Raw genomic sequence first — 12950 nt, 5'->3', positions numbered from 1 at the left:
CTCTTCACCTGCTGAACTCTCCTCTATCCAGGCCTCACCTCCCCTTGACTACATTAAATGCCCATGTGATAAGCCCTCCCAACTACGAGCTACCTCTGCTCTCAAGACTGGTCATGGTTACACTCTCACATTGCTCGAGTAGTTGGTCTGTGTCTCTTTTCCCCCCTGGACTGTCTGCGAGGGCAGAGGCTGGGCAGGACTTCATTCACCACTATAACTAGCTCAGTTCTGACGGCCTGGAATGTTCTTCCCCCAGGGTCTTGGCAGGGCTGGCTCCTCAGAACTTAGGTCTCAGTTCAAGGGTCCTCCGGGAGTCCCCGCCCCCCCATATTACCACTGTCTGCAATCAATTCCCCGGCCACGGGTGAGCTTCTGTGAACCAGGAAGAGCCCTCACCAAGAACGGCATCAGCTGGTACCTGGATCTCGGACGCACAGCCTCCAGAACTGGGAAAAATAAGTGTCTGTTGTGTAAGCCCCCAGTCCGTGATGTTTCGTCACGGCAGGCTGACACAATCACTGGAGATCTGTTCTGGCCATCTGAAAATAAGTATCCCGAGAGGAGTGACATGGGCAAGCGACTGATGCTAAGGGAGGGGTCACTTGTCAGATGCTTCCCTCCCAGCATCGGGGTCCCGGCATCGGGAGGATAGGCCCCAGACTTTTCCAGCAGGACAGGGCGCATCTGAACTCCACTTTGAGGGATGCCACCTGGTGAGGTAGATCCTATGCTGGGAGGTGGGGGTGGGGATGGGATCACCGACACGGCAGAGTAGGAAGCTCCCAGCGGGGTCGGATGAGCCTGGGGTTGGGAGGCAGATGACTGAGTCTGAGTCCCTGCCTTGGGAATTCTTAGCTTTATGGAGCTGAGTAAGCTCCTCCGCCTCCCCAACCTCAGTTTCCCCATCTGGGAAATGGGTCGGTAATCTCTCTCAAAGCGGCTGTTGGCAAGATTAAATGAGAGGAACAGGCTACCTGATCAGTAGAGCGCTGTGCAGTAGTATTTATTGTTACAGTGTTAAAATTTACTCCTGGGAAGACACGGGGCTGTGACAAGCAACTGAAAGGCCAGGGACATCACCTCTGCTCATGGATAACCTTGTTCCCTTTGTAACCACAGCTGCCTCTGTGTTGGGAAACTCTTCTCGCCAGCCAGCCATCTGTAATAATGCTGGCTTCGGAAGTTGCTGTGTCCCCAGGCTTTCTGTTCCTCGCCGGGCCACTGCCGGGAGCCCGCCAGAGCCTGGAGGAGGTGGTGCCCGCACAGACAGGTTTTGACGGGAAGCGGGGCGGGCTAGGCTTGGAGAAATAGAGGGCTCCAGGTGCCCCCGCAGCGGACACCGAAGTCTCGTCCTGCCAGATATTCCCGTTCTGTCGTATGCAGCCCTGCTCGATGCCTCAAGATGTGGGGTCACTGTTCTGAGCCCCCCCCGCCCCCCCCCCCCCGTGCCGGCTGGGCTGTGCGGAGGCCCCTTCCCTTCTCCCGCATCTGCTCCAGGTTTTCATGTGGCTTCTTCCTGCCTCCTAGAGCCTGGGCCCTGGTGACAGACAGACAGATTTCTAGGAGAGAAGCTTTGCGCAGCTAATGACAAAGGGGCCTTTCAGAGGGGTCTGGGGTCAGAAAGCCGAGAGTCTGCTGGGCAGGTGCCTTCTGAGGGCTCTGGCCCCCAGCTTCTCGGAGAAATACGGGGTGTCTCTGCCTACTGGGGTTCTCCCCAACCTCTGGCACCAACTACCTCTTCTTAAGGGGCTAGCACCCACGGGCGCAGAGGACACCTCTCCAAGAAGCACGTTCATGCTTTCCCAGGTCTAGAAGCCCTATCACCCTTTAAGGCCCAAGACCACAACTCGGGCCCTTTGGACAGGACATGGCAGGTCACTGTTCTGTAGGTGGCCGCTCCGCCAGCCTTAGTCAGTTCGCTACCAGAATCTCTCTGCTAAGTCCCTCTGCACCCCTGCTCTTCTTGCCCACCCTTGAAGCAGGGCTGACGTCTGGGATTTTTTTTCAGCAGACAAAGCTCACCTGATCTGACTCTGTGTGGAGGTTGTTAATTTATCAACCAACCTGTCCTCATGTTGAAAAGCCAGTTCCAAACACTCAGCTGGCTGCCAAGGGTGGGAGCATCGGGTGGGAGAGAATGTGCCTTAGGGTACCATTTGGACTGAAAGGTGCTTTCGACGTTGTCCATGTTGCCCCAGGCCTGCTGGCCTAGTGCTGCAAATTTGGAGGGCAATGTCATCCCTACCAGTCACCCCCCAAATTGTCCACTTGCCCATCTTATCCCCAATGGGAATGAATGGGGGGGGAGTGCCAGCTTCATTTCTGACAAATGTTGGCTTTAAATAGTCAGAGCTGCATGTGGGCCCCCTCGTGCCATCCTTCCTCACCCTGTGGGAATAATTTCCCGCCTGGTTTGCTGCTTCCAAGAGGCAGATCCTGGGGTCCTGGGTCACCCAGCCTGGATGCTGGCTTGGGAGGGACCTGTGGCATCAGGTTAGAGGGGAGCCCCCCTCCAGGCTGTGGGCTCTGCATCTTCAGGCCCCATGTGTGGCTGCATGTCATTAAGATCCTGGAGTTTGGAACCTCAGCAAAGTCATGTTAGATACCAGAGCTTCTCCCTCAGGCCCTGGAATTGGAGATGTGACCCTAGGAAGCTAAATAGTCAAATGAAAGGGGAGCCATCCACTTGTCCACCATCCAGGTGTTTGGTCTCCAGGGGCAAGAAAAGCTGTGCTTATCCTAAGGTCAGAGAGAAAACCATGGTCTTCGGCGTTGGGGAGGAATCATTCTCAAGTTCATCAGGCCTCGGTTTAGGCTTTTCCTATGAGGGGAAACGGTTCATTGGGTTGAAGAACATGTGCTTTGATGGTTCTCAGAGGCTGACACCTACCTGTTCAAGTCTTGGAAATTCAGACCTCTCACTGACTCTTGGGCGAATGGCTTCAATGTTGTGGTCCCAACAAAAGATTCTCTCTGATAACCCAAGTGTCCGTAGAACCCCAATGCATTTCATCCCTCCCAAATCATCACTCAGCACCGAGGTCAACAGACTCAATCCTGAACACATCAATTGGAACGATTTTCCAGGGTGGTGTACGCGGACTTTTCTCTCTCTCTCTTTGGTCAAGCCTTATTGGGGGCTCTAGAGAGTCTGAACATTAGGCATTCCTTGTCCTCCTTTTGCACGTGGCCCCAGCCAGAACACAGTTGCAGAGGGACTAGTTCAATGTCAGTTCTGTGTCATAAATGGGAAATCGGATGCTTTCTTCTGTCCCCATACCTTCCCACCTGTCTCCTGAGAGGTTACAAAGTGTGTTATAGACATTAGCAAGTGTTAATTCTCATAGCATCCCTGGGAGGGAACCTGGAGTATTGTAGATGAAGACGTTGAGGCACAGAGAGGTGGGGCCACTGGGAAGAAGCCACATAGCAGAACAGTGGCAGAGTCAGGAAAAGGGCTGGGGGTTCTCTCCACCACCTTGATGACTTTCTCTGCAAGATTCACCTCAATGAGGGCACTGATGTGCACACCTGTTTCAGGTGACCGAGAAATCACAACAAATGTCTGTTGGGTCAACAATGACAAGTATTTCCCTGCTCCCAATCCCAAACCCACCGTCACTCTTGGTTGTCACTGACCTAAGTCCATCATCCCCACTCCTATCCTCAGGATATCCTTTATCCTGATGACAGGAAATCTGCATTTAATGGAAATGCCACTACCAAGATAAATGCATACTGAGAGCCTAGTGCATATAACCTATCCATCTCTTTATCCGCCCCTGCCTGGATCATCCACCTGCCTCCACCCAGCGCAGCCACTCATGGGAGGAGAAGGCAAATAGCTTTTCTACATGTCCAGCCCCATGCGACACACAGCTTTTAGGGTAGCAGGGAATGACCATCCCATTGTGCATTCTGCCAAGAGAGATTCAGTGACCCAAGTCAGAACCGGAGTTCCCAGTCATGGGGGGCATGGCTGCTGGAGCCAAGAGCTCCACCGGGCTGGCCAGAAGGGCCCACTGGTCAGCCTCAGGCTTTGCTGGCTCCCAGCACTGTGTGTCTGGTTGGAGTCCCGACTGCTCCTTCTGGGAGGGTGTTTGGGGGAACCGCTGGCCTCCTCCCACCTTGGCAGCTCAGTTCAAGGCTCCAGGGACCGCCTGGACTGCTCAGTGGCTGACAGTCACTCTGAGGGGGAGCCCAGGTGACAGAGAGGCTGGGCTGACAGGTCCTTCCACTGAGCAGGAAGGTGCACAACCTGCTCGAGTCAGGCAGGCTGGTGCCTCCTTGTTCCCTGGAGCCCCCATCTGAAACCGCAGCAGTCTGCTGGGGTTTTGCCTGGGGGCAGGGGAGCATCCTCGGCCCACGGTCCCTAGGTACAGTGGTGGCAGCGTCGGGCTACTCATCCTCAGTGGGGGTGTCCGTGCTGGGTCTGGTGGGGCGTCCGCTCCTTACACGTTGGTGACCTCGAGGCCATTGTAGCCTTCCGGACGGCACTGCTCCAGCCTGCCGTGGGGATCATCGTCTCCACAGTCTTCATTTTGAAGAGAGCCATAGTCGTCATGAAAATCAGGGTCTTTGCTGCTGAAGCCCCTTCCTATCTTCCCCAGGGGCAGCTGAGAAGAGAGAAATGAGATGGAAGGGTGGGGAGAAGAGAAGAGGAACTGAGTGTTTGGGATCTGGGGCATGTGGGGTCCCCCGTTCTAATTGCTGTGTGACCTTAAGCGACTTGTCTAACCTCTCTGTGCCCCTCCTATTAGTAATCATACTCTGCTGCCCAGAGCACTGAGAGGATTTTGTGAGCTAACCTTAGGAGAGAGCTTCATGTTCCCAACTGAAGGAACTGGTCGGTTGCTAAGGGTGAGGACAAATATAGTCTTTCTGATTGTCCTCAAAAGTCTCGCATCTCCCTCCTCAGCGGGAGGAGAGTTGAGAATGTTTGAGCACGGGCGTGAAGTCTGACTGCGTTCCCAGGTCAGGAAGAAATATTCTAGCACCTCCTGGTGTGGCAGAAAGAGCAGGTGTTGTGGAGACTCGCAAACCAGGGTTTGGATCCCTGCTCTGTCACTTCCCAGCTGTGTGACCCCGGACCAGTCACCTGCCCTCTCTGAGCCCCCATTTTCTCAGGTTCCAAGTGAGAACAGCAATTCCTTTCTCCCAGAGGAGTTGTAAAGAGTAGAAATCAGATCTGTAAAGCACACAGCGTGGTGCTTGCAAAGGGCAGCTATTGTGGTTATATGCATTAGGCTCTCAGTATGCATTTATCTCTTATTTTGAACATCTCTCCATGAGAATAATCCTGATAGCACTTTGTACTGCTTTATTTCTTCGATGGCTTTTGTTTCCAGACCAGTGTTCCTCAACCTTTTGTTCAATGTTGCCACCTTAAAAAAGGAGCCTTTTTGGGTCATGATCCTGGAGTCCCGGGATCGAGTCCCGCATCGGGCTCCCTGCTCAGCAGGGAGCCTGCTTCTCCCTCTGACCCTCCCCCCTCTCATGCTCTCTCTATCTCATTCTCTCTCTCAAATAAATAAATAAAATCTTCAAAAAAAAAAAAAGGAGCCTTTTAAGATATATCCCCCTAATGACACCGCCACCATGAAATTTTCACACCACAGATACACCGTGCTTCTGTTAATGTCCCATATGTATACCTGTTCTTCACAGAGAGAGAGAGAGAGTGACAGGTTTGCCCCTCCCCCAAGAACCAATTTTCACCCCATTCGAGACTGCGTGTTCTAGACTGAGTGCACCGTAAGAGTAAGGGTGGGAATTTATTCATGCTTATTCCCATTCATGCTCAGGATTGTGCCTCAAACACAGTCAGTATCCAAAAAGTGTTTGCTGAATGAACGGAAGAATTTTTGGATTATCCACTTCTCCCATCTGTGCCTACACACTTCCATTTAGGAATCTGGGTCAGTCTGAGTCTGTGTGAACACAGGCAAACTGCACGCACTTTCATAGACCGGAGGCTAATCTGCTGCTATTGGTCAGATCACCAAAGTTCAAAAGCTAAGTCAGTGGTTCTCAGAGTCTGGGCAGGTTGGCTGCATGTAGGGTTCCCCCTCACCCCTGAGGCCCTTGGCTTCGAGACCCAGGTGGGTCCCAGAATCTGCCTGTTAAGCAACTGGCCAGGTGATTCTGATGTGGGCAGGTGAGACCTCCACTTCAAGATGCTACTCTAAGCCTGGGGGGTGGGGGCAGGGGCTTAAGCATCATGCGGGTCAACTGGAGGCTGCTTCCTCCCTCCTGGCTGCATCTGTGACCTGGCCCATCGGTCCTTCTCCACAGGCCAAGAGAGGAGCTGGGAGGGGCCACCATGGGCCCAGATGACAACAAGACCTTCCCTGGGCTGCAGGACTCACAGGTGAAGGCATCCAGTGACTTACCCGGCCAGCCTTGTACTTGATACCACCGCTGTTCTCCTCCTTCCCCGCCCGGGTGATGCTGGAGGCCCTCCCTGGGGGTGTTCCGAAACGCTCAGCCTCCCGGATGCCTGAGGAGCTGGGGAGAGATCCATACTGAGCCAGCTGCCGCCCCCCAGAGACGGGCATACTCACATGGGTGACAATGACCATAACCGCTGTGATTTACTGCGCACCTCCTGTGTGCCCCCCCCCCCCCCCCCCCCCTGCTAAGCACTTTACGAAAGCAATCCTCACAACATCCCTGCATGACAGTTGGGGCAAAAGGGGGGCAGCTCAGAGAGGTTAAGCGATTTGCCCAGGATTACCCAGCTGCAAGCAGCAGAGCCAAGATCTGAATCCAAGTCTGTGAGACTCCAAGGTCGCGCTCTTCCCCCTCCAGCGTGCTGCAAACCTTACCAGGAAGGGAAGACCGGATGGGAGAATCCCCACATTTGAGCTCACTGGCATGACTTGAGAAGCACCAGGAAAATTTTCCCCACTCTGCATTTGAAATCTGTGTCCCCCCCCCCCCCCCCTTTGACTTCTTGCCTGAAGTGACCCCATTACTCCCTTCCTTGTGTTAAAGCATCGAAGGCTTCTCTTAGACTAGGATTTGGCAAACTGCAGCCTGCAGGCTGGAGCCGGCCAGCCGACTGATTTAGCAAACAAAGTTTTATTGGAACCCAGACATGCCCATTAGTTTACATGTTGTCATAGCCTGCTTTCTTGCTGTAAGGACGGAGTTGAGGTCCTTGAACCCTTCCAGAAACCCTGAGAAGGAGTGATTATCCCCATTTCAAGTTGAGGGAACAGGCTCAGAGGGGGCAAATTTCTTGCTTAAAATCACAGAGAGGATAATGATGGAGGAGCCAGAACTGAGCCCCCAAAGGCCCTGCTGTGGCTCCTTTTTACATGGGACCACCCCTGAACCGCCCCAGTGCCTGGTCTCTATGCTCACATTTCAATGACTGCCAGGGGTTGGGTGGACAGAATGTCATAACACATCACCTTGTCATGGGTGCCTGAGAATCCCAGTGCGCCCCCCACCCCGGGAGAATCCCCTCCCCCGACTCTGCAGCTTGGGAAGCCTGCCAGCCACCGAGGTGGGAGACATGACAAGGCCTCTTCCTCTGTGTGCTTGATGGTAAAATCTTTCAGAGCTCATAGAGAAATTGCTCTTCCCCACTGAAATGCTAAGGAGAAAGATGGAGCACATCGACAGGAAGGGGGGCCCCATGTAACCAGTTCCAGAGGAAAGCACGTCATGGAGATACTCCAGTGCTCGTGTGAAGTTGGGGGGCACGAACTATCAGTTGTTGTGGGGGGTCTGTGTCCGGTGCACTGCATAACAGTTTGCCTCCCTGAATCCTGTTAACAAAGCTGCGGGGAGGGAGGACTCATATTCCCATATTACAGATGAGAAACTGAGGTTCAGAGGGCTGAAATCACCTGCTGTGTCTAACATGGTAGAAAGCAGCACAGTCAGGATTGGAACCCACATTCCAGCCATCTCCCTGTGGAGGAAGAAAGAGCGGCAGCCACGGAGGTGCTGGTAGTGGGTTTGGAAAAATAATTGATAATAGTTGCGTTGTTGGGTGCTTCACCATGCCTGGGTTCCTCTCCCAATTGCTTTATGCATTATTTCGCCTTATCTTTCCATCAGGCTCCCCCAGCCTTGGATTCAGTCTGGGATGGAGTCTTGGGTTAGCCCTTGATAGCTATTCAATGGTCGATGTTTCTCCATCTGAATCTTTCCACCCCATCAGAGCCTTCTGGAAGCACTCACCCTAAAGGGCCAGTACCACCTGCCCTGCCCCCTCTCTCTCCAGAAAGCTGAAGTCAGCAACAGGAGAGGGAGCAAGAGGGCCGTGGACGGGGCAGCTTCACCGCTTGGACCACTGCAGAGATGTCCTGGGGCAAAGCCTGAAGAGCCTGGTTAATATAATCCTGGGCATGTGGTTAAATAGCGTGGTGATATTAACCAGGCCTGGGGATCACTGTCTCCACTGGTGTTTTACTTAGCTAGGGACTCTTGCACCAATAGGGGTGGTCTCTAAAATTTCTTAGAAACCCATGAAATTCTGTTGCCCCCAAGTTGACTAAAATCTCTTCCCATGGTCTGTGGCAAGTTCTCAGCAAAGGGCTCCAAGGAGAACTGGCACATGGGCCATGGACAGACATCGCCTCTCCGTGCCCTGGCTGACCAGCTCAGATCCTCGTCTGTAAAATGAAGAGGACCAAGTCCACTTTCTTCTTCCTTATCCTCATATTGGAAGGATTGCTTTCATCTCATTCTTAAGGGACTCCCTGGCCTGCCAACAACATAAGAACCTACTCTATTTGTGCCCCACGAGAAACGTCCCCAGTGCTCACCCACGAATCCTAGATAGTCCTTAATGTACCTGTGACCTCGGGGGTGGTCAAGGGTTTAATCAGATACATGAATGCCTGCTAATGTTTAGCTAGTGCTACCTATCTAGGGCTCAGAATATATTAAGGCCATTACAGGTCACATGGCTTCAGAAGGGAGGTCAGGGAGGGTGGGCAATTCTTAGGAGAAAAGCTTCTTTCCTGCACCTGTTGAGTCATGGCTCAAGGAATAGGGATCTTGTCAAACTCTGGTCTCCACAGAACTACCTCAAAATGCCCAAAATGTAGATTCCTGGGCTCTCCCAGTAAATACTGGTCCTGGGGATCTGAGTTTGGGCCAGGGGATCTGCATTTCACAAGAGTACCAATGATTTTGCTGTAGGGCTCTGTGGACCTACTTTGAGAATCACTTGGGTATTAGCCTGCCGATGGGGCAGGGCAGTTCAAGACTTCTGGATTGTTGCCACGGATGCACAATTCCCCACCCCCCAAGCCTCAGTTTCTGTATAACATGGGGTGTAGCCCAGATGCTTTCTGAGGCTTCATGTGGTTTGGGGGCTCAGCACTCAGGGTTCTGACTCAGAGAGCCTCAGATTCAAACCTGAGTTCTGTCAACAAAATGGACCAAGCTTTAGCTAGACTGATCAAGAATTACAGAGTGACTCAAATTATTGAAACCAGGAATGAGAGAAGAGACAGTACTACCAACTCTACAGAAAGAAGTGAGATTATAGGGAAATGATTATAAAATCAACTAACTGTATGCCAACAAATCAGTTAACCTAGATGAAACAGACAAATTTCTAGAAAGATATAAACCTATTCAAACTGATTCAAGAAGAAATAGAAAATCTGAATAGATCTGTAACAAATAAAATTGAAGTAGGAAAAAAACCAACACCCCCCCCCCAAAACGAAAAACCAAAACCTTTCCACAAAGAAAAGTCCAGGATCATGTGGTTTCACCAGTGAATTCTATCAAATGTTTAAGGAATAATGAACACCAATCCTTCACAAACTCTTCCAATTAAAAAAAAACAAAACAAAAAACAGAAGAGGAGAGAATACTTCCTAACTCATCTTATGAGGCCAGTATTACTCTGATACCAAAACCACACAAAAATATCACAAGAAAAAGCCCCTACAGACAAACATCCTTTATAAATATAGATGCAAAAAATCCTCATCAAAATGCTAGCAAACCTCGTCCAGCAACATATAAAAAGGATAAAGTGGGATTTATCCTAGGAATGCAAGGTTGGTCCAACGTATGAAAATCAACGTAATATGCCATATTAATAGAGCAAAGGACAAATCTAGGCTCTGCTCCTTACTAGCTGTGTGACCTTGGGCAAGTACCTTGCCCCTTTGAATAAGTATTTCCATCTATAAAGGAGGGATAGTGACACCGATTTCTTGGTATTGTCATGAGGATGAAATTAGTGCCCATAACAAGTGTCTAATAAATGGTGACTTTAGCTTAACTGCAAATATTTTAAGGAGAGAATCCCCAGAGAGGGGGCCTAATTTGTCTGTCCAGGTGCTTTCTCTCTGGTTACTTTTCAGACGAGGAGCCTGGGGTAGGTAGGCTGACATGGCCTGCTCATCTGGACCATGAGCACCATTAGTATGCTCATCCCTGCATCCAAACCTCTGTCTCCACAGCATTTCCTGCCTGGACTGGCCACCTCTTTTTCAACTATGACCTTCAGGCTAAAGCACTTTGCTTCTTGGAGCCTCTGTTTCCTGATCTATAAAAGGAGGCCACTGTGTTGTAGGGAAGAAGTGGGATCCAGGAAGTGAGGGGGCCAGGGGGAAGTCAGGATCACCTGCTTCCGAAGCCAGCAGCCCACACTCACTTGGCTGGGTGGAAGATGGCGCTCATCTCCTCTGCCAGGTGTCTCCGGAGAATGTGCTTCCCGCTGGGGATGCCCAGGGCAGTAGCCATGGCTTCGGCGTTGAACGTGGGTTCCAGAACCAACACGGCACCATGGATGCCGCTGTTGGTCAGGTTGTCCGCATACTCCTGAGGGCAAGGCACAGGCTGGTTAGCCTGCGGTGGGGGCCGCCCTGTTACTTGACAGGTCTGCCCTGGTGTCCTGCCCTGTTAGGCTGTGAGGACCACCCTGTTGTCCTGAGGTGTCCTGAGGAGCTGCCCTGCTGGCTTGAGGTGCCCTCAGCTCCAAGTGGGGACATGCCCCCAACAGCAAGGGCTTGTTCCCCGGGGGACCAGTTAGTATAAGGCTCAGGGGGAACCCCCCACTCTTTTAGGGCCATGAGGACAGTGACCAAGACTATTTTGTCACTGATGTATCCCCAGATCTTGGCAGGCAGCCCATAAAAACTTGTCCAATGAGATGAGCCTGGATTCAACCTCAGCCTTGCTTCAGAGGACAGCCCAGCCTCTCCATCCCTGCTGGGAGAAAGCCATCATGAATGGGGGTCCTGTTGTAGGGGTGGGGTGGGTGCTCCCTCTTCCTGAGAAACAGGAGGCAGGCTTTCTCACCAGCTTGGGCAACAACGCTGCCTCATGCAAAATGGACACACAAACGTGCATGGGATTTGCAGATGCCTGTGAGTCACCCCCAGCCCACTCCCCGCCCACCAGCCCCTCACCTTCAGGTCAATGTCCCGCACCCACTTGAGCACCCGCTGGTTGGTCCAGACCACGGGGTCTATGTTCTGTGTCTCGCAGCGGGCGCGGCGCTCCTGGAGGGCCTTGTGGGGAGGGGGGAGACAGTGGGTCAGCTGGGGGTGGGGGAGCACGCAGAGGTCCCAAGGAGCGAGCATCCACGGTGTTGGGGGGACCCCGGCGTGCTGGTACAAGGAGAAGTTCTGGCCAGTGAGCCCCGGGTTCTCTGGCCCTGTCCATCGGGGGCTTGGCTTTTCATTCTGGGAAATGGGGAGAAGCCTGCTTCTGGGGGTGGAGGGCTGGGTGAGACCCCCAGCAGCTGCCTAGTTTGTATATCCCAGACCCCCGCTTTTCTGTCATGGAGTAGGGGCCCAACAATGCAGCTCTTCCATGAGGAGCTGTCTTCTGTGGGTCCACCCAGCCCCTGAGGGCAACAAGTGTCACCTACAAAACATCACTCATGGCAACCTGTAGAGGGATCAGCTTGGTCCCTTTTCACCAGCCTTCCTTGGGGGGACTGGCTCCCAGACAAAGGGCTCTGGGCTAGTGGTGGGCCCAGGGACCCCCCGGTCTATGGATTCCTCCAATGTGCCCTAACCATGCCCATTCACACTTCACTGTCACGATCTTCCAGCACGTCTCTGGGGTTCACCAGACTGGGGTTCCCGGTGCCCAGGGCCCTGCGGCTGGTGTGTGAGAAGGGCTGAAGAACTGGACAGCTCCCTTCTCTGGGCCTCTCCTCCTGACCCTGGGCGGCTTGTGCTCTGACTTCACTCTAGGAAAAGTAAGCCGTCTGGACTGCCGCCGCCCTGTAGGGCCCAGCGGCCTCGGGAATCTTTGGGTCCTAAGCAGATGCCCCCCATGCTGTCTGACTTGGCAGGGCTCAGAATCAAGGGGGCACTCAGAGCCCAAACTCTGACTCTCCCCCCTGGTCCCTGGTCACCTAGCTGGCCTCCCTGTTCACTCCCCCACCTCAGACCCAACGCTGGGACCACACATTCTGTCCTCTGGGCCTTTGCTTGTGCTGTTCCCTCTGTTAGGTTGCTTTTTACTCACACCTCCTGCTGACTGATGCCTGGAATTCCTCTCTCAGTTCTCAGTCCTGCTGTCCCTACCTCGGGGAAGCCCTCCCTGATCCCTCTGGAAGCTACGGCTTTGGGTTTTCATAAAATCCTGGACTTTCCTCATTGCGCCCACTTTCCATGGTATGGTGGCACCGCTTCTTTGTGGTTCTCCCTGATGAGCAGTGAACTCTTGGAAGATGAGGGTTCCCCCCTTTACTGAATTGGACACAGGGCCTGACCCATGCCCAGTAAGCAGCTATTGGAAGAAGGGAGGGAGAGGGGGAGGGATGGATTCGTGTGTGGATGGATGCATGGATGGCCATGTGGATGGATGCGTGTGTCGATGGATACATGGATGGCCACGTGGACGGATGCGTGTGTGGATGGATGCATGGATGGCCAGGTGGATGGATGCGTGTGTGGATGGATGCATGGATGGCCAGGTGGATGGATGCGTGTGTGGATGGATGCATG

The 12950-nt window shown here is 52.9% G+C and overlaps 1 protein-coding gene across 1 annotated transcript in view; it reads right to left on the bottom strand.

Annotated features, from left to right (window-relative positions):
* Positions 1-1214: 1214 nt before the first annotated feature.
* Positions 1215-12950, bottom strand: part of KAZN (kazrin, periplakin interacting protein) — a 433985-nt gene continuing 422249 nt past the window's right edge. Inside the window, exons 12-15 of the mRNA XM_021684049.1 lie at positions 11397-11498; positions 10640-10806; positions 6393-6507; positions 1215-4616 (exon numbers count right to left, since the gene is read on the bottom strand). Of these exons, the coding sequence (XP_021539724.1) occupies positions 4452-4616; positions 6393-6507; positions 10640-10806; positions 11397-11498 (549 nt within the window). The 3' untranslated portion in view covers positions 1215-4451. The remainder of the gene's footprint in view (positions 4617-6392; positions 6508-10639; positions 10807-11396; positions 11499-12950) is intronic.

The sequence above is a fragment of the Neomonachus schauinslandi genome, chromosome 4 (genome assembly GCF_002201575.2).
Source record: "Neomonachus schauinslandi chromosome 4, ASM220157v2, whole genome shotgun sequence".
Taxonomy (NCBI): Eukaryota; Metazoa; Chordata; class Mammalia; order Carnivora; family Phocidae; genus Neomonachus; species Neomonachus schauinslandi.
The sequence above is the reverse complement of the archived record's forward strand: the minus strand, read 5'-3'. Positions and strand labels throughout refer to the sequence as shown.